Source organism: Chelon labrosus (genome assembly GCF_963514085.1).
Source record: "Chelon labrosus genome assembly, chromosome: 17".
Taxonomy (NCBI): domain Eukaryota; kingdom Metazoa; phylum Chordata; class Actinopteri; order Mugiliformes; family Mugilidae; genus Chelon; species Chelon labrosus.
In genome coordinates this window covers 21,250,951-21,275,160 of record NC_140350.1, presented here as the reverse complement: position 1 = coordinate 21,275,160, position 24,210 = coordinate 21,250,951, and the positions used below count along the sequence as shown (strand labels likewise).

Sequence of the window (24,210 nt, the reverse complement as noted above, 5' to 3'; positions counted from 1 at the left end):
ATGATTTTTTAAGTGTCTCGGAAGAAGTAGAAGAAGTCTGCTCATAAGATGAATGATACACTAATAAAGGGGGGAGCGCTGGTGGAAATACGAGTGAATAGGAAGCAGGATTGTCAATCATCAGCCGGTTAAGTACCTGGAGTCCTAAAGGGAACCCAGAGGCAATCAACCTCATTCAATACTATCTTTGTTGATAAAAGCCCAGAGGAGGAGGAGAAGAAGACACAGGTGAGGAAAATACAACAAAGGCAAAGAACTAACAGCAGCGCTGTACTCATGTGAATGTTCTGGCTCACCAGTCCTTAGGAAGCACGTCACTTTGCATTCAGAGCTAAGGAATGCAGTCCAGTTGAGATTATTGCTCATGCAGGAAAAGACAAATCTTTACGACTAGTGAGGTTGCAAATCGGAAGAGAAAGACTCATAGATTTGTCCATTTTCATTAGCTTATCTAAACTGAGAACATGGTATTCTCTCTCTTCCTGGCATTGCATTCTAGCTGCTCATGAGGTATCAGAAGGTGTTATCAGGCCAGTCGAGATACCTGCACCAAATTCTGGGTCCTCACCAGATGCCCAGACCACCTCATCTGGCCCATTTTGATGCAAAAGAACCGTGGCTCTTACTCTGAGCTCAGGCACCTGATAGGAGGAAACTGATTTTGGACCAAAACGCTCAGAACGTAGATTGACTGGTAAATCTAAAGCGTTCGCCTCGAGGCTCTCACCCTCCTCGCTCCTCGTAGTGAGGAGGGTGAAGATTGATCTTCAAGGTAAATATTTGTTTCTTGAAGGCCACGCCTTCGAAAAGAAGAAGTCACCTGCGCAGTAGGACCCGTCCTCCAAGGAGCACGGCTATAAATATGGCGCACCTGTAGGGCTGACAGATTAGCACCTCAGGCTTTCAGTCATGAGTGTTCACCAAGGATTTAATAGAAATTCCACTCTCCTGTAGACGCACCTGCTTCCTTTCTTGTACAAGTGAAAATGGAACACAGAGACGGACCTGAAGTCAGAAGGGGAAGATTTGTCAATATTCATTTCTCTCCCCTACGCGCACTAAAATTAGATTCCTTTCTCTCTCGCTTGGTTTCCGCGTTGCCGTTCTCAACTTCTAAGTGAATCTCTTATCTTCTTTACCTGCTTACCGGCAACTCTTTTCTGTCCTTCCTCCTATCATCATCCTCCAACGATATATATACCCCCCCCCCCCCCCTCCCCGCACGCCCGTTCTTAAGCATTTAGAGCAGCCGAGACAGTGATTGATCTGGTGTGGAGGCTGTCGTGGGCCCTCCTCCTCCTCCAGTGGTTATGAACATGAGGCGGGCTGCTCTTCATAGATTTTTAAATTAGTGTCAGCTTTGCCCCAAAGATGTGTTATTGACTGATGAAATAGAAACTGAGCTCCAAACACTCAGTCCTTCCCCAGAGTTTTCCCCAGCCTGGTAATTGAAAAAGTGTGAAGGGAGTGTGTTCGAGGGAGCGTGCAACTGTGCTGTGTGTGTGTGTGTGTGTGTGTGTGTGTTGCTATGTTTGTGATTTTATGTGTTTGTGTGCTCGCAACTGTGTGCTCTTTATCTCTGCTGGAGAAAAATGCACAGTGCTCGCTGGAGTCAAGATTCGATTGAAGTATTGCATAGGAGATCTTTATCGGTCTACACACCCACCCAGAAACATGAGTATTGTGTGCAGCTTCTAAATCCTATGAATGCTGGCTGGCTGCATGTAAGGAGGAACGGTTGTTCAAACGCAATGTGTCTGAGTGGTTGTGTGTCCTGTGTCTTAATCATTGCGAGCATGCGCAGCTCTTGTGTGATTTGTTATGGCAAATCTGTCGCTGAAATCATCACAAAACTATTTTATTACAACTTATGTGTGTATATTTATTGTCGCCGACGTCTGGAAACACATTAGCTAAAAGACATGCGAAGAAACAGGAAACTAAGAGCCGTAATAAATCATTTTAGGCACTTTATTACATGAAATGAATTCACGTTTCCGAGCTCCTCGCCACTAACCAACCCGTGTCTTCTTTCCGCTCTCCAGGCTCGGACATGGCCATCTTCTGCCTGCTTTGTGGGAAGCGTTTCCAGACCCAGACGGCGCTGCAGCAGCACATGGAAGTCCACGCCGGCGTCCGCAGCTACATTTGCAGCGAATGCAACCGGACCTTCCCCAGCCATACTGCACTCAAACGTCACCTACGCTCGCACACAGGTCAGTGGAAGCGTTACTCGTCCATATATGTCCACTATGTATGCTCTTTACAGTGTCACATATTCATTCGTTTGGACAAGGGGTGTCGAACTCAGTTCTTTTACAAAACATTTTATGAACAACCTGGATTTTGTTTGAGAAGAAACGGTGCGATTTCGACGCATCGCTGCCATCTACAGTTTCGTTCTGGATCTCGCAGTGGACAAATTGGGAATCTGAGACATTTCGGTTAATGTCTTCTGTGTCATTTTCTTCCTCCTTCTTCTTATTATCTTCCTCCTCGTCCTCTCTTCCTTTCCCCGTTCTTCTTTCTCCTTTTTCTACTGTTCCTCCTCCCCCATCTACTTCTTCCTCCTTCTTCTTCTCCTCCTCATCCTTTGCAAATCCATCAGCTGTTCTTTGACGCCCCCTGATTTAGGAGAAGGAGCTTTCTGCCATTGGGCAAAATTTCAGGTTCACTCTTACCTATGGGACATTTCGGCATGTGGGGCAGCTGGGAATTTGAACATCCAACCCTGCTATTAGTGGATAAGCCGCTCTACCTTACCTGGGTGGTACCTGGGTGGCTTTAGGAGGCTGCGGTTGAGGCATTATTATGGTATTATAGCAAAATAAGTACAGTAGAATAGTCTTCTTCTCCACAACCACGCTCTAAATCTTGATCTGGGAATCTTGCCTCTGCAGACCAAATGAAATATGTAACACCTCTATTTATTTCCTGGGTTTGCCATAGGGTTTGCTCTCAATTTAATCCAAAATACCGCCCTTAGGGTGAAGCTTTCTTGGAAACGTATATTTAGCATTTCCAAACTTCTCCGCTCGGCCCTAATGCCGATAAGTAAACCTTATGCCAGCTGCATCGTATATACCCCAGTTGAGTGGCTATCGCCATCCAGAGCTAAGCCCGCACCACAGCAGAGGGTTGCAACGCAGACATAGAGCCCTCACCTTCAAGCTCAGCTCCCTCGAACTCATAATCTTTTAAACTGATTAGTTATTAACTAAGCTGCGCGTTAAAATATTAACTACATTGTGGAACTAATAGGGACGGGCGATAACGAGTACAACAAATTGTAAACCCAGCTCATAAAAGTATTGATTGATTAACCATGCTCGCCAGCTCCTATCCTACAGCACCTGCTAATAATTCATTCTCCTGGACGCAGGCACTAATTTCCGGGCTGATTTACAAATCTAGTTGTGAAGAACTTTATTATTATTTCAGCTGTTTTTTTATGTGATGCATATTCCTAAATTCCTTTGTCTTTAATCGGAAGCACCGGAAGAACATTTTTTGACCCATAAATCATAGCCTTGTAATGCCCCCAAATATTCTCCCCCTTTTATTTTTTATCTCAGATTACCATAAAGTACATTACTACCTCCAACCCGTGTGTATTACGGTGGAAAAAAATAAATAAAAAGCGAGTTGTTTACAGCCACAGCAAGAAGAGGACAAGGATTGTCATTGACAAATACGGCTTACAGAATAATGCAAAGTAAAAGATCATGTTTTACATTAGGAAATGGCGGTGAATTATGTTATCCCGACCCCGATGCTCCGCTGCTTTAGCTCAGCTGAATAAACAGCATTAATTCAGGTCAACACAAAATGAATTCTGCAGCAGTCAGACGAAGCTTATTTACAGTGACTATTTTTGTTCTTTTTTTTTTTTTCTCCTCTCTCCCTCCTTCGGTCCACTAGTAATTCTCTCGGCGCTGGCTCTCTGCTGAGACGAGGCCAGGATACTAATACATTTTTATTTTTTCCTTTCGCGCGAGGGGAGCAGAGGTAGCCTGACGGATGCGGCTATTCAGAGTGGGGTGGGGGGGGAGAGGAGGAGGAGAAGACGAAGAAGAAAAAAAGAAAAACGTAGCCATGACAGAATATGAACACATGGAAATGAATCCCATTTCACCAGCGAGGGATGGACGCCCCCTCTCTCTCTCTCTCACTCTCCCTCTCTCTCCCTTTTTCTCTCACCCAGCCGCCTGTCTGCGACCTTAAATAACAGTCTCACTGTCAGAGCCGATTTAGCTCACCGGCTCACGGATAAATATTTGAAACGAAAGGCAGTGAGATGAGAGCAGTCGGCCCTATTTACAAGTCAGGCGAATACACCATTAGTGTGTGATGGTGGTAGGAGCTGTGGGGCGAGGGGGTGGGGGTGGGGGTGGTGTGTGTGTGCGTGGATGTGGCTGCTCGAGCCGCCTGTACAGTAGCGGCGCACACATCTGCTCCGTCTATCCGACATTGGAGAGGACACACGCGGCGTCTCTGATCCACCTGCCCACCCGGGCGACGCAAATGTCACCTCGGCTCGTCTCCGGAGCCGCAGATGAGACTTTGCAGCCCCGTGCCACTTTGAACCTCGTCCCACTGTGGGCGTGTGTTAAATCACAATGAGCCAGCCGTGAAAGCAGTCGTTTAAATATGATGCAGAGCCTTTTGTCGGGGGGATTATAAAGTCAGCAACTCACGCAGACATCATGGGCGCCAGGAATAGGTCCTAATTTACCCTCCAAAAAAAAAGAAAGTGAAAGCATGGTGTTCCTCTGCATTTACACTTTGATGTTAATAATCTCATTCACACTTTGCTGGGTAACAAGGCAAAAATAGTGCTTTAAAACAGACAGAGCCAGACAGCGTATCCACCTTAGAGAATCGGCCTGGCAAGTTTAACTACAGCTCGCCTTGCTTGTTGATAACAGAGACTCAATCCGGTGTGGACGCCTGTCTGTAAACACTTAGCTTTAGTAGTTGTGCCTCGAGCTATCAGGCGGCCCCGTTTTCTTAAATTTGTGCAATGTTTTCGAGTATCAAACGTGTAAATCGTAGGATTGGCTACAGATGTGACGAAGACACAAGGTCAAGGGATCCTTCGGGGTGGTGGTTGGCGCCGATGCCTCACAGCAAGAAGCTACCGGGTTCTAATCCAGGCCGACTGTGGTCTTTCTTCCTGTGTGGAGTTTGCATGTTCTCCCTGTGTCTGCGTGGGTTCTCTCCAGGTACTCCAGCTTCCTCCCACCGTCCAAAGACATGCTGGTTAGGTTCACTGGTGATTCTAAATTGGCCGTAGGTGTAGAGTGTGAATGGTTGTCTGCCAAATGACAGCTGGGATAGGCTCCAGCCACCCCGCGACCCTTCACATGACAAGCGGTTACAGAAGAAGAATGAAGATAACGCTGTGCATTCCTTAATATGGATTATCTGAAAGGGAATTACAGCTGTGTCATCTTTGCTAAAAAAGTACTCTAAATGCCTGTCTCGTCTCTCTAAATGAGAACAGAAAAATAGATTAAATGAACATGCAGATTAAGTTTTCCAGTATTATAACAGTTACACAACTCCAGCGAGCTCCACAAATAGATTCCCGGACACACTGTGAAGCTAAACCACATTTAAACAGCTGTAACAATAGGAATGGAAACTGTGTTTCATTTCTTCGAACATTTTGTCTTTTCTGTTGCCTTTTGTTGTCGTCGAGTTAGCGTTGTGCTGTTGTGCTGTAACCGAGACAAGGGTCGGCTATAACCGCTCCGCCCTCTGTGCAGTTTCAGTTCTGCCCCTCCGTGCATGTCCAAAAGCGTCACCGTGACATGGATTAACGCTCACAAATGTCATCTTATTTCCTCCGTAGTCACCGTGACTCATCAAAGCCACTTTCACGTGTGCGGAGACGCTATCGGGGACGAGCGCAGCCCTTTGTGATTTTCTTCTTCTTTGAATGTTTTTCTCAGTTCGCACAAGTTTAAAATGAATCACACAAGTTTTAACGTGGCATGTTGGAGTGATTATATATATATATATATATATATATATATATATATATATATATTTTAAGAGGGATGACCTTATTACTGCCTGCAGTGGCAAAGAAGTAAAATTATTCACATGTAGCCATTTTGGCGTGTTGTTTCGGCGCTCCACTTGTTCCGCGTTCTGATTCGGTGATGGGAGTCTGCACCTATCGAAACCTCCTGCAAAGCTTTTTGTTGGCAGATTAAACACTTGGCTTCATTCTTCATTTGGCTTCAATGTCTTTGCCACTCACCTGGACTTGGGGACCAGACACTGAAGCCTGCAAAGTAATTGCTCTTCAGTGTCAGACTTGAGTATTTAGATGCAACAGTCGCACGTCGGGTTTGGTGTCTTTGTTCTCGGTGTACAGTAGTCTCGTGTAAAGGTGCCAGATGAGCCCTCGTGCTGCTTCCCTCAGGTATTTTTCCCCGAGTAAATTGGAGTCAATTTTGACGAGATTTCCAAGATCTCAATTCCCGCCATTCAACCTTAATTTTAATGGACAGACCGTGGCAGCTCATCTTCCATAGAAAGCTTTCTGGATATAGCTTGGTTATTGGTTGAATCACCGTTCTGTTGTATCAGCTGACAGCAGAAAGCAGCAAAAAGCACTTTTATGGACATTCATTACATGTGCTTCATTTTACCTGTCTGCAGCCTTATCTTTTGAAAGCAGCCTTGCTGCTACGGGCTCTGACACTGGATCACCATTTAGGACGAGGAAGAAAAAAAAAAAAGCCGGATTTAATAGTGTTTATTTCGGCGTCTTAATCTCGCCATCTCTCCTCCTCTCCCTGGCTGTGTTTCCCCCCCTGTTTTCCTGCATCCACCTGCAGTTTCATTACCTTCTCTTAACATGCCATTACACATAGCTGCTGCTGCTGCTGCTACTGCTGCTGCCGTGTTGCCTCTTTATTTCATGTCTGCATCTTTACACCGTGCATGTACAGTACTCACACAATGTTGGCTTATAAAAGTGGCAGTCATAGCAGCTGTGCTTTTTCCCTTTCCCCCCACCGCGCTCTCACACACACACACACACAGACACATACACACTCTCTCTCTTTACAGACCAGGCCTTCATTAATATTCTGTTGTTGTGCACTGTCTGTGTGTAAGTGTCTGTGTGTGTTTTTTTTAAACTCTGAGCCAATTTGCTGTCTGCTGTGGCGGGGTGTTTTGTGTTCGCAGCTGTATTTGATAGTGCTACAGCCAGAGAGAGAGAGAGAGCGAGAGCAAGAGAGAGAGAGAGAGAGGACTGAATTGAATTTAGAGAGAGAGAATGAGCCAGTTCTGGTCCTGGCAGTGATGGAGCCTGGTGATTTACAGCCCCTTACCGTATATAATGAACATGCCCCATGTGCCCATGGGCACAGGCACCCTCAGCAGCCCTTTGGGGTGCAAAAAGGAGGCGATGGGAAAGGGGGGAGGGGGGTGGTCAGGAGACGCAGGTGGTGATGCTCGGGGGCACCCTTGGGTTCACTCACCATGCTGTGGTTCCACCTCACTGTGCTGGGTCCTCATCTGTGGCGTCCCTGCCATGTGGTCACACCAGCGAGAAAGAGAAATGACAACAGGAAAGCGAGGAAGGAAGGGGAAAAGAGACGGAGGAAGTAATAGCAGCAGATTTGGATGTTATTATTCTGCAGCAACCCATGAGAGTATCCTGACAAAATGAAGTCCTGTCCGCTCCTTTACATCCTCACAATGTGATTATAGAATTGTGTCTGATTTATTTAAAGCTCCGCCGAGCAAGTTTGCGCTCTGGCGTCCCCGAGTGGCAGTGGGAGATAATGGTATGCATCCAGGACGCGAGGAGCAGGATGCTGGAGTCGGGCAGCCATCAATCTGTGTTTTATAGCGCATTCTTCCTTTTCTGTTGTCTCTTTATTGCACACAGCCAGGTATGCATGGACTGGAATGACAAGTCTCCAGTCCAGTAACTGTAACTGAGAAATGGCTTGCTTGTTGTTCATTATTGGCATTTAAAATGAGCGTAGCGTCATAAAGATGTCGGCAGTTCAAAGAGTCGCTACAGAAAAGAAGAGAGTTCAAATATATTGTTATTTACAGTGAAGTATATCTGTGTATGAAGCTGTAAGGGAGTGTCACAGACCATGTTTTTTTATTTTATGGTTGCAAATTTGGGCCGGTTTATTTTAGGAAAATTTAATGCGTGCATATTATTTAATGCTGGCATCTCGTTTTATTAAATGAAAAAAAAAGGCCTTACTTGAGAATGCAAGATGTTTGGGATGATGTTCGCTGACGGCAGACGTTAGCGCAGCAACAGGACATTAGGCGTAAATAACCCTCCATAGGCCTCCGCCGAGTATTAGCATCCCACTCGCGGTTTGATCTGAGGCCCTAATTAAAGGCAGGTGAATCCGAGCTCAATTATTATTCTTGCGGCGTCGCGCGAGCCCACCGAGCTCCGTGATGGATTGTGATCTCTGCTGTGGTTGAAACGCTAGAAAGAGCACAATGTCTTACAGCGGGAGCCACTGATAACTTCATGCAGACAAATAAAGACTGTCACTTTTATTGATTTTTACCCAGCCCCCACCGCCGCCGCCATATACACCCACACCCCCCGCTCCATCCCTGTCTCGGTTTTATCCCTCCCTTTAATGGGAACGCGTCCAACATCACAAGGCATCGAAAGCGCTTTCCGCCATAAAAGTGTAGCGAGCCCAAAATGTGATCAGCATTCAGAGGGTATCCGTTTCACGCTCCTCTTTCATCCCCTCTTTTGTCTCTCTTCTTGAATAAACCAGCTACATGCATGCATACTGTATGCATAAAATCTTAAATAAAATATGCGGGATGGAAGCGAAATTGTCTCTTAACAGCGGGCCAGTGGTAGCAGCACATAACGAGAAATGCAATTTATTCCCTGGCACGTTGCTGCTTGGACAGGCAGATAATGAAAGGCATAGGTCATTGATGGTGACTTAAACCTGCAGCGGTGGAGTGAAATACATTAATAAATATCCACAGCATTACTTGGCTGGAGAGTGTAACACGGGGGAAGCAAATGACGCAAGAAGCGGTCCCCTCATCAAACACAGGAATACAATTAGTCTTTGGACTGCTGGTGAGAGGCTCCTGCAAATCATAATATCCCTGATCACTGACATCTGAATATCCATTACAGCTGCCCTGTGGGGACCTGTGCTGTGGCAGTCTGAGGAGTAGAAAGTGATAATCATTTTCATTTCGGAGGGTACGGATACTGTACGTCCACCTGCCCGCATGGCGTCTGAGATGAGTCTAATGTCTCAGGATGGAAATGTGACCTTCTGTAAATAAGAAGTCAGAATACACTTGGTGCGAAACTATTAGACACAGGGGGGTGCATGAACCAATAACACGCTCATGTCAAAACAAAAGTATGGGAAGCACTTGTCTATAGCTTAATTTATAATTAGTTGAACTAGTTAGCAAATAGTCAAAAGTGCAGACATTTAAATATTGTACGTTTTGGGCATTTTGACCGTTTCCACTCCCCAAACTGAAACACTACATCACCTGAGGCCCAACCACTTCATCTGAGCTTTTATTTCTCCACGCTGGTAAATGTGTCCTCTCAGAGACATGGATGACGACGACAGTTCAGTTTGTCGTCTTCCCTATTGAAGACTGTGACCCAGATTAACGTCATGAAACAACCCTACAACCCAACACCCTTAGGTCTCCCTAGTAGCAGTTTTGAAGCTCAGCGCGGCGGCTGCGGCCATCTTTCCAGCGCGCCTGTTAGTACTCTTCCACACTACTGGCTAATTCAAAAATGCTCAAAGATGTGAAGCTAAGGCAGGAGGGTGGCACCAAGACAGAGGCCTATCACCTTGCTACAACACCCACCTGTCACCCAAATGCAGCCACAACATTAAAACCACTGACAGGAGAAGTAAAGAACATTGACCATCTTGTGACGCTTCAGTGTTCTGCTGGGAAACATTTGGACCTGGCATTCATTTGTGTGGATGTTACTTAGACATGTGGCACCCACCTAGACCAGACCAGGCACCCCCACCCCATAGCAATGGCACTCCTTGATGGCAGCAGCCATCCCCAGCAGGATGCAGCCTGACACAGGCACAAAAACAACTAAAAAATCATGAAGAACAGCACAAGGTGTTGACCTGGCCTCCAAATTCACTAGATCCCAAACTGATCAAGTATCTGTGGGATGATCCACAGAGGCCTCTCAACTCAGAGGCCCCCACTAACACCACAGGACACCCTCAGAAGGCCCATGTCCATTCTCTGATGGATCACAATGGTTTTGGAGGCACCTACACAATATTAGGACGGTGGTCATAATGTTATGCCTGATCGGTGCATGTCAGTATATTTGTACAGTTCCGAAACCGATTTTGCTACAGGCTGTAAACACGTTGATTTCTGCTGTAAAGTTGGACATTTTAACAAAGAGGTCCATTGGGACTGACTCAGTTTTGGAGACAGACTCCAGTGGCCATTCGAGGAAGTGCAGTTTTTGGTTTCATTTGTCTGCCCCTGAGGTTGTATCTCCTCAAACACACGTGTGAACAGATAGAGGATGATGTCTGGCTGCCACTTCATCTACTTTTGACAGGCTTTATAAAACAGCCGTCTTGTTAGACACGGAGAAAATGGTGTATATGGATTTATTAAATTAAAAAGTTATATATCCGAGGATAATAAATCCCGTCGTGACATACCCCGGCTCATTATTCTAGGTTTACCGCATCAGTCAGGTTATCCATTAGTGTATTGTGACACTGGGACTGCATGGTCAATAATACATCTCATGGCCGGTGAACAGCCATGACAGGCTACAATTATTTAAGGCTTTACACGAAAGCAAAACAACAGTGCGGGTGATTTGTGGAGAAAGACAAAAAGGTGGGTCGTATTTTTTCTGCTGGTATTAGAGCCTTTTAAGTGGGTATCCATTAGAATGCAACTAGCGCCTATAGTTCTCATTGTGCATTAAAATAGTCATGTAAAACTGCAGCATGGAAATGGCGCCTTGTTTCCCGTTTATATTTTTCACAATAAAATCCCATCCGCAGATTTCTGTAAGTATAAATGTATGTTTTTCTTTCCCACCTTTCAGCCGGGGACCACCCATTTGAGTGTGAGTTCTGCGGGAGCTGCTTCCGAGATGAGAGCACGCTGAAGGGCCACAAGCGCATCCACACCGGGGAGAAACCCTATGAATGTAATGGCTGCGGGAAGAAGTTCAGCCTCAAGCACCAGCTGGAAACCCACTACCGTGTGCACACAGGTACTGTGTTTAAAATAGGACTGAACTGGAAAGTAGGAGTCCGAAGTAGAGACAAAACTAACTCTGTGCTTTTAGAGCAAGTTACGTGCAGGAGACGCTTTTCTGATGTTTATCCATTTGCGCAGAAATTATTGGTCACCGCTTCCAGCTACGGCTGAGGTTTTCCATGTACGGTCGATGAGCAAAGGTTTTGGTGACTGTACAGGCGCAATGGCAGCAGACCTGGCAACCACGCTGAAAAACATCGGCTTTTGGGAAGCCGGGATGTCGTTTGCCAAGAAATGGTTTCTCCATTTGTAGCATACGTGGCCATATTTTTTTTTTATATATACTGATTTTTTTTTTTTTTTTTTTATAAATGAGGTGGGTGTTGATAACTGGAAGCATGAACACAGAGCCAGGCTGTTTAACCCAGTATGTCTGTACTTAGCATATAGACAAACTGAAAGTTAAAGGGGGACTTCTGTTTTTTACAACCTGGACCTTGTTTCTGGCATAAAATACAATCGTTTACTCACCCATATAAGTTTGGTGTCGTTTCGAGTCGTTTGGAAGATATTTAGATCTGTGTATGTCCATATAGTGGGAGTGACTGGGGCACCGAAACGCGTCATTATGTTTCGGAGCGTCTCACTGCTACAGTTTGAAAGTGTCTGTGACACCTATTAATAGAACTTGACTGAAACTGTCAAGTTCTACTGCTATTTTTTTGCAACATGGCTGAGTATTTTTTTCCGATTCTGAGGTTGTGGCAGAACCATAGCAATAGCAAATTACAGATAAACAAGCCGACCGTCGTATCCAGGTCAGAAGACATAGATTGACCTACAGACCCCGGATGATAATAACAGGTAACTCCGGACTCAACGGGGAATAGCACTAGTATACGATAACAAAATATTGGTGAAATGAACAAGTTTTGCAGCAGATAATGCGTTATTTAGAGGCTGCGTTTCGGTGCCCCATTCACTCCCACTATATACAAATTACACAAAAGTTATATGGGTGAGTAAATGATTGTATTTTATGCCAGAAATAAGGTCCAGGTTGTAAAAAACAGTAGTTGCCCTTTAATAAAAGGATTAGCCAAATTTTGCACCTTTAAAACATAACATCATATTGACCCTTACATGTTAAATTATTTTGTAAAACTCAAATCTCAGTAATGGTTGATCAACAGTTTCAGTCAAGTTCTATTAATAGGTGTCACAGACACTTTCAAACTGTAGCAGAGAGACGCTCTGAAACATAATGATGCAGGATATGGAGCCTGTTAAAGGGCTCCGTTGAAGGAAATCCAAGTTGCAAGGCAGAGCACAGACCAGATGAATATCTTTGTCGCTGTGATACAGTAGATGAATGTCTCAGAAGACTCTGTATTGATCCTGGTATATTTAGAGCCCCATAAAGATGTTGACACGGTGATAAGCTGGCTGCCCTGGAGAATGAGTGCATGCTACATACCAGACTGAGCGAGGATACCGCGAGCGCTCACCAGGATGGCACCCGGCCAAGGCTTTACGCCTCCTCACCACCTCTTTTTCTCTAACACACACAGCAGCACGCTCCCATCTCCCATTCAATAAGCCAGCTGTTAAGCCACACTATCAAGGCAGCCTGTCCAATAATTGGCTCCCCCCGCCGTCCACCCTTTTCCCCTTTTGTGTGGGGGAGGGGGGCTTTACGTTAAGCCGGAGAGCAACAGCAGATAACAAGAGCAAGTGACAAGCTCACAGTCAAAGGCCAACCTCACACAAAAGGGAGCTGCTTGATGAATCATCGACATTGGCAACCTAACCCCCCCCCCGCCGCCCCCTTCTCTCCACACATCCCAAATGCCAATGGCAGATCAATACCTGGGCCCCATTTGCAATTCATTATTAGCTGGTTATTTGAGGCGACCCCGTTTACAGTCCTGTTATCAATATCAGCATCATGCAGGTGTCCTCACCGCTGCAAAGACCGGCCACACTGTATTTATGATTATTGGCTGAATGGCGCCGCTACCCGACCGCCACGGAGGTCAAGGTTAGCCAGGGCTAGTTAGAAAGAAGAGGCCGACGGGGGGGGGGGGGGGGGGGCAGCGGAGGCGCGGAGGAGCCCCGTTTTGCCAGCGCGCACGTGCGAGGCGCCAGCTGAAAGGTGACAGCGAGCGCTGGGCCAGATCACTTCCGACAGCTCATTTTAAATGCCATTGGTAAAGGTCAGCATTTACATGTCTAATTTGCGTCTGCCGGCTTGAGCGCTGGTGGATTATTCCCTGCCATCACTCAAATCATTAGCACGTTTAGGATGGGCGCTGTTGCAGAATTGAAATGTGCCCCTCGAATATAGCAGCAGCCCCCCCACAGCAAGGAGGCAGCGTTGCACTTTGATTTATGACACCTTCAGGAGTTCTGCAGCAGGAGCTGTATTGTGCGTAGCGTGCCATAATTGGTTGATTAGGAATCGTATTGTTTAGTAGCTCGACGTGGAATTTTCTCTCAAAATGTCACTACTAAACAGATATGAGATGCATTTTGCTGTCTTCCTCAGAAGGAAACAGTTTTAAATTAAGGTTTTCCACACTCAGGTTTATTCAGAATGATTTCTTTGGTAATGTCGTGTCAACACTGGGCTTGCATAATGTGTTTTATGAGAATATGAAACAACTGAAATCAAAAGCAAGTTATTATTTTCTTTCTACGCAGCCAGATCTTTCTCCACAGCACACGTTTAGCTCTGCTCCAGTACAGGAGGGAAAAAATATTCGGGTCTTGTGTGTGTTTGCTAAACCCAGGTTGCAGGAACTGTGTCCTTGCAAAATAGTGTCAATGGAACATTTGCACCTGGGTAAGCCTGCCTGCACTTTACCTCTAGAGGAGCTCACTGGACATAAAACACAGAAGCTTGTGTGGAGTGGATCGGCCCGTTGGTCAAGTCAACGTCATTGCCGCTGCCAGAGTAAAACATAAACTCAGACTCATTGCTCGGTAAACTGACGATGCAAAAGAGCCTTCCAGTTAGAAAGCACATGCCATTTTGAGCTTGCATATGAATTCGGAAGCTGTGCTTCCGGTAGCGAAGGGGATTTTGAAAACAGTCACTCCGAAACTCTGCATCAAATATGCGCCTAATTGCGGGCTTTAAACCAACAGTATACATCCGGTGAGCCCGTCTATTCGCCGCATGGATGCGAGGACGTCTGCCGTCACGTTTGATAGTTGCACGTTCAATTAAGTAGCGGGACGTCTGTTTCCATTTAATTTTTTTTCCTGAAAAACGGCCCCGCGCTGTTCCAAAATCCTACTACACTGGGTAGTCTTTGTAATAAAACAATGACATTCAAAGGCTTTCCATCCCCTCAACCACAAGAATAATTAGATGATCATTTTGTTAGCTGCTGTTAGCGGCGAGGGGGACATATTTGATGGACTGGCACTGGCGCTGCGTTAATACGGCCTCTCAGAGGTGAACAAAATGCACTACTGTACATTTCACTTTTATTCTTATACCTCTTTTGAGTTGTGCCAATTACTAAAGGCAGGCGGGGATGACTTTGAAGAGGTGGCGTTGTCTTTTTGCTGCTGCCGTTTAGGAGAGAGTTGGGATTTTCACTTCTGGGCTTTGACTTGTCACTTACCGTGTGCACAGTCCAATTATCATAGTAACACCGGAATTTCTTGTCGGCCATCAGGGTGAAATCTGTGGCCTCTGAATTAGCGGCGATGGGATATTGTTCTCCATTGGAGCCAAGGGGGAGCTCAGACATCATGTGCTGCAGTCTTAACTGTCCATAGATGCAGTTCAGTTACAACCTGGGTGTTAGTGTTTAGTAGTTTTATTCAAACCTTCTATTAGTATTAAATGTACATATTTATTTTTAATTTGTAAGATCACAAACCCTAACCCTAGCCCTAGCCCTAACCTTAACTCTAACCCTAGCCCTAGCCCTAACCCTAACCATGCAGGTTTAAAACAAACCAGTTAGCCAAGGATATATGACAAGTCATACCTACCTTAGCTCTTCCTTCTCCTGTAAATGGTTTCTGTTGTAAAAGCTCATGTTTAACACTTCAGAATGTGTATACTGTTGTTGGGATGGCAGCATTTCCTCAAACCCCACCTTATCGTCCTTAGGTGAGAAGCCATTCGAGTGCAAGCTGTGCCACCAGCGATCCAGGGACTACTCGGCCATGATCAAGCACCTGCGCACCCACAATGGCGCCTCGCCCTACCAATGCACCATCTGCCTGGAGTACTGCCCCAGCCTGTCAGCCATGCAGAAGCACATGAAAGGCCACAAGCCAGAAGACGTCCCGCCAGACTGGCGCATAGAGAAGACCTACCTGTACCTCTGCTATGTCTGAGACCCCGGAAAGTGAATGGAAGAGGGCGGGTACGTTTGAGGGGTGGGGCCAGAGGGGGGGGGGGGGGGGGGTTGAGAGGCGAGGGGAATGTAATGGAGCGGATAGGAGTGTTGACGAGCGAGGAATGTCAACGGCAAGAGACTGGAAAGCAAGAGGGTTTGTTTTCTATTTTTCTTTTCATGCAAAGGCGGAGGCGGCGAGCGATGGCATAAAAAAAGGGTGGTGACGTTGGGTGGGGGTGGGGGGGCAAAAGTGCTAAGAAGAGGAAGACTTGGACAAGGAGAGAGATTCTCCACCATTGTTCGGATTCATCGGGTCATTCACTACATCTGCAACTGTGTTATTGTTTCAGGTCATTTCGGGCAGCGCCGTAAAGCAAGCACGCTGCAAGGAAGTGACTTTTTTTTTTTGGATGCTGCTGCCAGAGTGGTGAGAGAGCAGATTCTCAAGGGCTATATGAACCTGCACGTGGGAAACATCACGAACCAGATCCTCCACTCCAGTTCTTTTTGTATCCAAGCGGTGAGAAAGGTTTTTGCTTTGGTGTTGGGTGTGTTTTACATCCACACTGCTCAGTCACGTTAGTTAGGGTCCGATCAGTAAAAATTAGCGTCGCTGTCGGCTAGCTCATCGTCTCTGGAGCTTACGATCAGAAACTTACATAAATCTGCCTTGGAGGAGGACTGAGCGACAAATTTCAACAGAAACGCAAACAAACGCTCCAGAGTTTGAGCGAACCGCTTCGGGCGAAAGCGCCCCAAATCTTTCCAAAAAAAAAAAAAAAGACGATTCGGCCGTTTCGTCTCCAATCCTCTTTTACGCCGGAGCAGTTGGCTGGCGCAGATCTCCCCGGTTTCCACAGAGATCAGCCAGTTAACCTCGTCCATACGTGAAAACCTTTTCGGATCCCCGCGGAGGCAGCCGATATAGCCCCTGAGAATCGGCAGCAGAGCCAGCGGGCTTATATGCAGTAGATGAAACAATTGAACTGGACGAGAAGTGGGAGCGTTAAAGTCTTGCAAACCAAGCACCCATTTGGTTGCGAGCGGGGAAGATGCTAGTGCTGCTTCTTTTTTTTTTTTTTTTTTCTTTTTTTTTGGGGGGGGGGGTCTGAAGTCTCCCAAGTTTTCTCAGTAGACTTCCTGGTTCTTGCATCTTTGTCGGACGAGAGCCGGAGAAGTTCGAGTCACCACTGATTCTCCACGGAGAGCCGAAGGCCAACCTGCGTCACTTTTTCACCATATATATTTTTGTTGCTCTTCGCTCCGCATCATAGTTTATCATGGCTTGATTGCACAGGTAACACAACTACGACAACAGTCTCTGTTTGATGTCGGCAAAGGTATATATTTGTTCCTTATCATAACTCGCTATTACACAGTATGCCAACATTAAACCCAGCCTATTCACCTATACAGCAATAGATAACTAACCGGACTGCTTTATCCATATACATTTAACCAGATTATAATCATACACTAAGGATGAGTTACACAAACTGACACATAAACCGTAACACTTTGACCGCAACAGATCTGTCCGTTGGAGGAATAATAAAAAAAAAAAAAACGAACTGGGGGGAAAGGAAAAAACAAAACAAAGCTTGCTGTCCGTGGGAGTCCTGTGACTTTTGACTGCTATAGAAGTGAATGTCGAAGAAGTGCTGGGAATGCCTTAGCTGCGCACCTCGCCGTTTGTCAAAGGCGGTGTGGCAGTTTGAAGACTGTTATGCGGCATCGAAAACGTGAATGTGAAGCGCCTGTAAGCCGGGTTCATGCGAGGCTGTATCAAAAACGCACACTGTAGCAGGTTTAATGCTGCCTTTCATTCGAAGTCGGAAACCTGTCGTTCCCACCTCGGAGCCTGTTATTATTTTCCGTGTCTTCCAGCGGTTCAGACTGGAAGAGTTTTATTTATTTTATTTTTTTTTTCTTCCCCCTCTCCATTCAACATCAAAGTTGCCCGTGCAGCCGCCAAAGCTTAACTCTGAGTAGGCGAGACTGGCTGGGCCTCTTTGTCCCCCACCCACCTCCCCACACAAGCCTCAGATTCACTCTGCGTAAGGAGGTTTATTTTAGAATACGCCCCAATGGTGTATGGGTGGGTTTTGCATTATCTTTTTTGCAGTTATATTATAGATGTCGTGCTCAGATGATGCATATGCACAAATGTATTTGCATTTGCTACCACCGGGGCTTTAAGCTTAATATAGTTTAAAATGCTGTGTGCAGCAAAGAGAAAAAGGGGGTGAAAGAGGGGTCAGTAGGCACCCTTAGCACAAATGCTGCCGCGAAAAACTTCAAAATTTGTGTGGGAATGTCCAAGTTTCTGACGTCTCCGAAACGCAGCATCAGACCTCCGCAGTCACAGGTATTAACGGTTGAACCTAAGGCTTTAACGAACATCACCGCACGTCACAGCATTATGTTGGGTGATCACATATCCAAACGGTTGGTGGGAAAAGGAGGAGGGTGGGGGGGGGTGGGGGGGGGGTCACTGACTGGACGAGACAAAGCCCAGCAGCTTGGGATGGGAGGGAGGGGGGGGAGGCTAGTAAGACGACAGAATAAATCAACTCTTCCTCTGTGGTTTTGTCCCCGCGCTTCGTCTCTCTCGTCTCCCTTCGTCGTCGTTGTCGTCATCGACCTTGAGTTTGATCTCAACACATCGTACTTGAATTACCTCGTTATTTTTTTGTGACCTCATGTTGCTAGTGTATTATGATTTTCTTTTTTTTTTTTTTCTCCCTTCTGTGTGTTCACGAGTGTGTGTCGGAAAGACGCGTTGCTAACACGACGACGCAATGTGTACGCGGAGAAAACTAAGTGCCACGGTGAAGAGATTCGCTTGTTTTTTTTTTTTTGTTTAGTTTTTTTCTAATATGTTGTGTATTTCTTTGTGCATTACTTGTTACCAAACTTGGTATTATTAACCCTGCTTGTTAAAGAGCCGGAAGGTTTGGTCATTTGTCATAAAAGCTACCTCTAAGTTGTTTTTTTGTTTTGTTTTTTGGCAAAAGCACATTTATTTGCGTTTGTGTTTTGCATTATTTCGTCATTGCTACTTCATCTCATGCTTTTTTTTTTTTTGTTATTTTCATTGTCGTTCGTCTCAAAAGTTGATTTGTGATTGTTTTTGAGCAAAGTGTACATATATGGGTAAAAGTTAACAAAAGTAGACGCCGGGTAGGATGAGGAAAGTCATCCGGGCGCATGTTTGTTCCTCCTCTTACTGTCTCCCCCCCCTGCGCCTCCAACCACAGAAGAGCAGAGAGAGGGACAAATGAAAAAAAAAATAAAAAAGCAATTTTGAAGCCTTAAGTGATGAGCAAAGAGGGACGCGGCAGATAAAGAGGAAGTACTATTGCTTTTTAAGAGCGTTTAAAAACAAGAGTTTAAACTTGAAAATATGTGAATAGAATTGTAGTTTTGTAATGTGAAGAAGAAAAAACAACAAACAAACAGAGGTTCATCTAAAAGATAAAAAAATAAATAAGTGAATACCTTGAACCGCCCAGGACAGGTCATGTTTGCAGTCGTGCAGAGTGCGTTGGACAATTGGAACTGCAAGTGGTAATCAAAAAAACAAGAAAGAAGGAAAAAAACATAAAAAAAACAACAACCAGGAGGTTAGAGATAGAGATTCTTCTCTCGGCAGACAAGCTCTCTGGAGATATGAGTGTATTCCTGAACAAGAGCCAACAGAGGCAATTTGATATATAAAAATTGTGATATTTTTGTATTCAGTGTCGGTCCTTTTTCCATTTTGTGGAGGGTTACAGCAGGGCACAAATATTTGTATTTCTTTTATTTGTTTTTTTTTAAAAAAACCTGTTATTTGTTTTCTCTCTCTCTCTGGGTGTGAATCATTTTTGCCTTGCTCCTCTTTGATATTGTTGGACGAAAAAAAAAACCTAAAAAAAAAAAACGTGTGTGAACATATTGTAATAATAAGTGTTGCTTTCTGGATGTCAAATGCATTGTAGGTGAAGGACTAAATCTATCCACCGCGAAAAATTTTACGAGTGTGCGTGTCAAAGTTATGGGGGCGGGGAAGAAAAAAATAATAATAAAAAAAAGAGGCAAAAAAAAAATATGATAAAACACAGGACGGCGGCGGGTTGGCGCCGCCACACCGACCAATTAGTACTTGTCATTCACGATTTTTCAATCAAACTTGACTGTCGGCATATTTTTTTGTTCCGTTTTTGTACTTGAAGAAAAAAAAAATAGAGAGGAAAAAAAAAAAAAAGAAGAAGGGATGGCACGTCCCGTGGTGTCTTGCCATTTTATTCTCAAAACACTGTGAGCCGAGGGGGCTTTTTTTTTTCCACCCTCGTATAATATCCACCCACTATAATATACCCAGTCACGGTTCAGTCTGAACACCACAATGCAAGACCCGTTCAGTCACATTATTCCTATCATCGTCCTCTGAATGTTTTCTACTATTTTTTGTGCGGGTGAATGAGTGCGTAGCCGTGTGTTTGTGCGTGTGTGTGTATTAGTGGAAAAATGCACTAATCAGATCAGATACAAAATAAAAATGATATTCTATGCCACTTTTTTTTCTGTTTTGGAAAAAAAAAAACATATATATACATATATATACATTCGGCATCGATATAGTTCTTCCCTCAGTGTTCCTCCGATGTTTCTGTACTATCTTTGTGCCTAAAATGGAAATTGTTCAACAAAAATATCCATCTATATCCGCTTAGTTTCTGTATTTTCAGAAGAAAATAAAAATGGTGTCTCCAGCGCCCTAGGGATGTCATGACGCTCGAAAATGACCTGATTTTGTTTGTTTTTTTTAAATCCTGAATAGAGCAGGGCTTCATTTTCAAGGACTGCAATAAACCCTTGATGCTATGGAAATAGCATTTGGGATTCTGCATTCGCTTAGTTTTTTTTTTATTATTATTATTTTATTTTAGGTTCTGCTCTTGTGATTGGCGCCCGAAAGCATTTATTTAGCAACGCAAGACAAAAAGCATCGGGGGGGGAAATTTTGCAGAAATTCCAAAACGTGCCGCGGCGGCGCAACAAAACGTCGTGAAATTTTATTTTAGGGAATTAAAGCTCTATTTTTCTTCTTGTTTTGTCAGCAACAGGCTTGCTGATGAGAATATTAGTAAAAAAAAAATTAACCTCCATTTGGAAAGGTTGGCACTAGGGTTTTTTCCCCCCGCCCTCTTGCCTCTTGTGCTTTGCTTCAGTTTTTTTAAACTTTTAAGTACTTTATTCTTTTTCTACAAAATGCATTTAAAAAATTTCAAAAAAATAAAAGGCGTGGGGGATTCGTCAGAGAGGAATCATGGCATCCCTGGAGCTGGCACTCTGTGTTTTGGTGTGGTGTTTCTAGAACAAAAAGTAGCCATTTCATGCAGTGTTGCAATGCATGTGCCATCGAGGTCTAGACTAAAATTGTTTGAGTAACAAAGCACCAAGACATTGTATTTTTTTATAATAGCACTGAGGACCAATTGCCCTGTCGGACCAAGCATAACAAAGCTTTTTATGTAACAAAGCTTCTTCTCTCTCTTTCTCTCTCTCTCTCTGTCTTTCCCTGGCTTGTCTGTGCTACTTCTCTCCTCCATTGTTGTGACAGCACAAGTGCCAGTCAAGTTGCTCTGTATTAAGAAAATAGTGTTTTTATTATGATTTGAATTGTTATAGTTTTTGTCTACCTCAGCACCTAATCTTAGCCTAATCTTAGAAGGTGCCCAATTATTATTTTTTATTTTCGTTCTCTTATTGTCGTCGGTTGTGTAATTTTTTTTTTTGAAATTTGCATTAGAGCTTTTGCAAAAAGGTCCTTTGTCTTTTCCAGCGACAATGTGCTATTTTTTTTTTGTTTTGTTTTTTCCCCGTGGCAGTACGTTTCCTGTTAAGCTGTGCCACCAATCTATAGCCACCGTCTGTTGATATAGAGGTTGTTTTTTGTTTTTTTTTGTTTTTGTTGTTTTTTTTTTTTGTTCGTTCGTTCGTTCGTTTGTTTCTTTCCATGTAGAATCAGACACATCTCTTTGTAACATTTCAGTGTTCTCTGATGGAGTGTGAAAAAAAAATAAAAAGGAAAAATAAAAGATTTAATGCTGCAGGTTCTCTTCTCCATGTTGTCGATAAAGTCAATGTTGTGCCTTTGATAGTGAAAATATAAAGAATATTTCTTTTTTTTTTTGTTTTTTTTGTTTTTTTTACATCCTACTAACGGTAGATTGTTTTTTTTGTAGTGGAGATTTTTTTGTATTTTTATTTATGAGTCTCATAATAAAAATCAAACCATGATGTTCGGTTGTATACTTTCAATCTGCAGTTAGAGAAAAAAATAAAAAAAATGGACTTAACGTTGTCTGTCGTAGCCGTCTCTCTGGCTCACTATTTGTTTCCGTAGTTTTATAGAAATAACAGGACGCGGCGCTAAAAATCTAACACGTTAATATTTCATTTTATCCACTACTTTAATACTAGGCTTTATTGTGAAGTTGTGTAACTACAAACCCTTAAGTTTTTAAAGTAAATATAGAAATACTCACAATTTTTTGGGATTTTTTTTGGATTTTCTTTTGCATTTTTATTGCTAAAAAAATATTCAAACTTATTTCCATGTATAGCCTTTTGTCATCATGCAACACGTGCACATTAAAGGTCCCGTCTGCAGGATTTCTATTGTGCAGAAAATAAAAATAATCCAATGTAAAATAATTCCTATAATCCGTCCTCATTAGTGTGTAATCATCTGAAAATAACAGACCTTTATTTAAATAAATAAATAAAAGAGCGCCAAACAACTAGACAAAAAAACATTAGGCAAATGCTCTGATTATTGCCCTAAAAATATATATATATTTTTAAATGACCCATTTAATCCATTTCCAGACAAATCCAGCATCTAAACATTAAATTTTTTTTTAATTACGTGATTTTTTACAGTGTTATTCTGCGTCCATGTACAGAATGAGGCCCAACAAGTTCAGATGTTCATCAGTATTATTATATCTATATATATATATATATATATGTTCTAGACACAGTCCCTGCAGAGATTAGAAATCCATCCAACATTCCAGCACTGAAACCAGGAGCAATAGCGTCTGCAGCGTGCGTTCATTTTTTATAATCTAGTTTGGTTCCCGTCTTTGTAGATAATATTATTCCGTTGTGGGTGGCATCATGTCTGCACGGTGCAAAACATCCTTAAAGCTTCAAATGACGCAAGACGGCGAAAACTACCCACACGCCGCCCTATGAATTATCATTCAATAACAATTTCAAAGCACCTGACTCAACTCGCCCTCAACAGACGGCTGTACGTTCCAACAAATGTTCACGTAGCTGAAGAGGATTCGTCTGTCTGCCTTTTTTTTTTTTTTTTTTTTGCACTAGCCACCTGGCTGCTCGCCGCCATTTCTCACTTGGAAATGTGCGAACGGTAGCCGCCGCGCCACTTCAAGCCTGGCTGCCTTTTTGTCTGTTCTGCCTCTTATGCCACAGAGGTCACGAATGCTATCATTAGATGTGCAGGGAGGTTGATGCGTGCTCCTGTATTGTCACACGCCCGTGATTGTCATTAGAGAGGAAGCGAGGCAAGACGCGAAATGTGCAGATACTGCAGGGGGATAAATGAACCCGAGGAAAAGCTTTTAGATAAGTCTTTTTGTGGGACTTTGTCGCTCGCGTTCGTCCCCTGTTCTTGTGCTTCGGCAGCCGGTTCAACATGTGCTTTTGTAGCTTTGCTTTGTGTCACGTCTTAACCGAATCCAGGATCCAAAGCAAAATTAAATTAAAAAATTAAACATTTAGGAAGGTGTGCTTGAAGATCTGTGTGTTGAATTAATACGGTTCTGGTTAGCTTACATTAGCTTAGCTTAGCTTAGCTTAGCTTAGCACTTGACCTCAAGCTGCTACTAGAGATAGCTGCCAAACAAAATTTCGTTGTAACTTGTGTGCAATGACAATAAAGTTCTTCTTAGTTTATATTATCTTAGCTTAGCTTAGCACCTGACCTCAAGCTCCTACTAGAGATTGCTGCCAAACAAAATTTCGTTGCGACTTGTCTGCAATGACAATAAAGTTCTTTTTAGTTTAGATTAGCTTAGCTTAGCTTAGCTTATCACCTGACCTCAAGCTCCTACTAGAGATTGCTGCCAAACAAAATTTCGTTGCGACTTGTCTTCAATGACAATAAAGTTCTTTTCAGTTTAGATTAGCTTAGCTTAGTTTAGCTTATCACCTGACCTCAAGCTCCTACTAGAGATTGCTGCCAAACAAAATTTTCGTTGCGACTTGTCTGCAATTACGATAAAGTTCTTCTTAGTTTAGATTAGATTAGCTTAGTTTAGCTTAGCTTAGCACTTGACCTCAAGCTACTACTAGAGATAGCTGCCAAACAAAATTTCATTGTAACTTGTGTGTAATGACAATAAAGTTCTTCTTAGCTTTAATTAGATTAGCTTAGTTTAGCTTAGCTTAGCACTTGACCTCAAGCTGCTATTGGAGATAGCTACCAAACAAAATTTCATTGTAACCTGTGTATAATGACAATAAAGTTCGTCTTAGCTTTGAT

At 43.7% G+C, this 24,210-nt stretch overlaps 1 protein-coding gene across 1 annotated transcript in view; it reads left to right on the top strand.

Moving 5' to 3' along the window:
* zbtb16a (zinc finger and BTB domain containing 16a) overlaps window positions 1-15,652 on the top strand; it is a 135,086-nt gene extending 119,434 nt beyond the window's left edge. The window contains exons 5-7 of the mRNA XM_084565417.1: window positions 2,046-2,216; window positions 11,123-11,293; window positions 15,413-15,652. Coding sequence (XP_084421543.1) covers window positions 2,046-2,216; window positions 11,123-11,293; window positions 15,413-15,642 — 572 coding nt within the window. The 3' untranslated portion in view covers window positions 15,643-15,652. The remainder of the gene's footprint in view (window positions 1-2,045; window positions 2,217-11,122; window positions 11,294-15,412) is intronic.
* The last annotated feature ends 8,558 nt before the right edge of the window (window positions 15,653-24,210 follow it).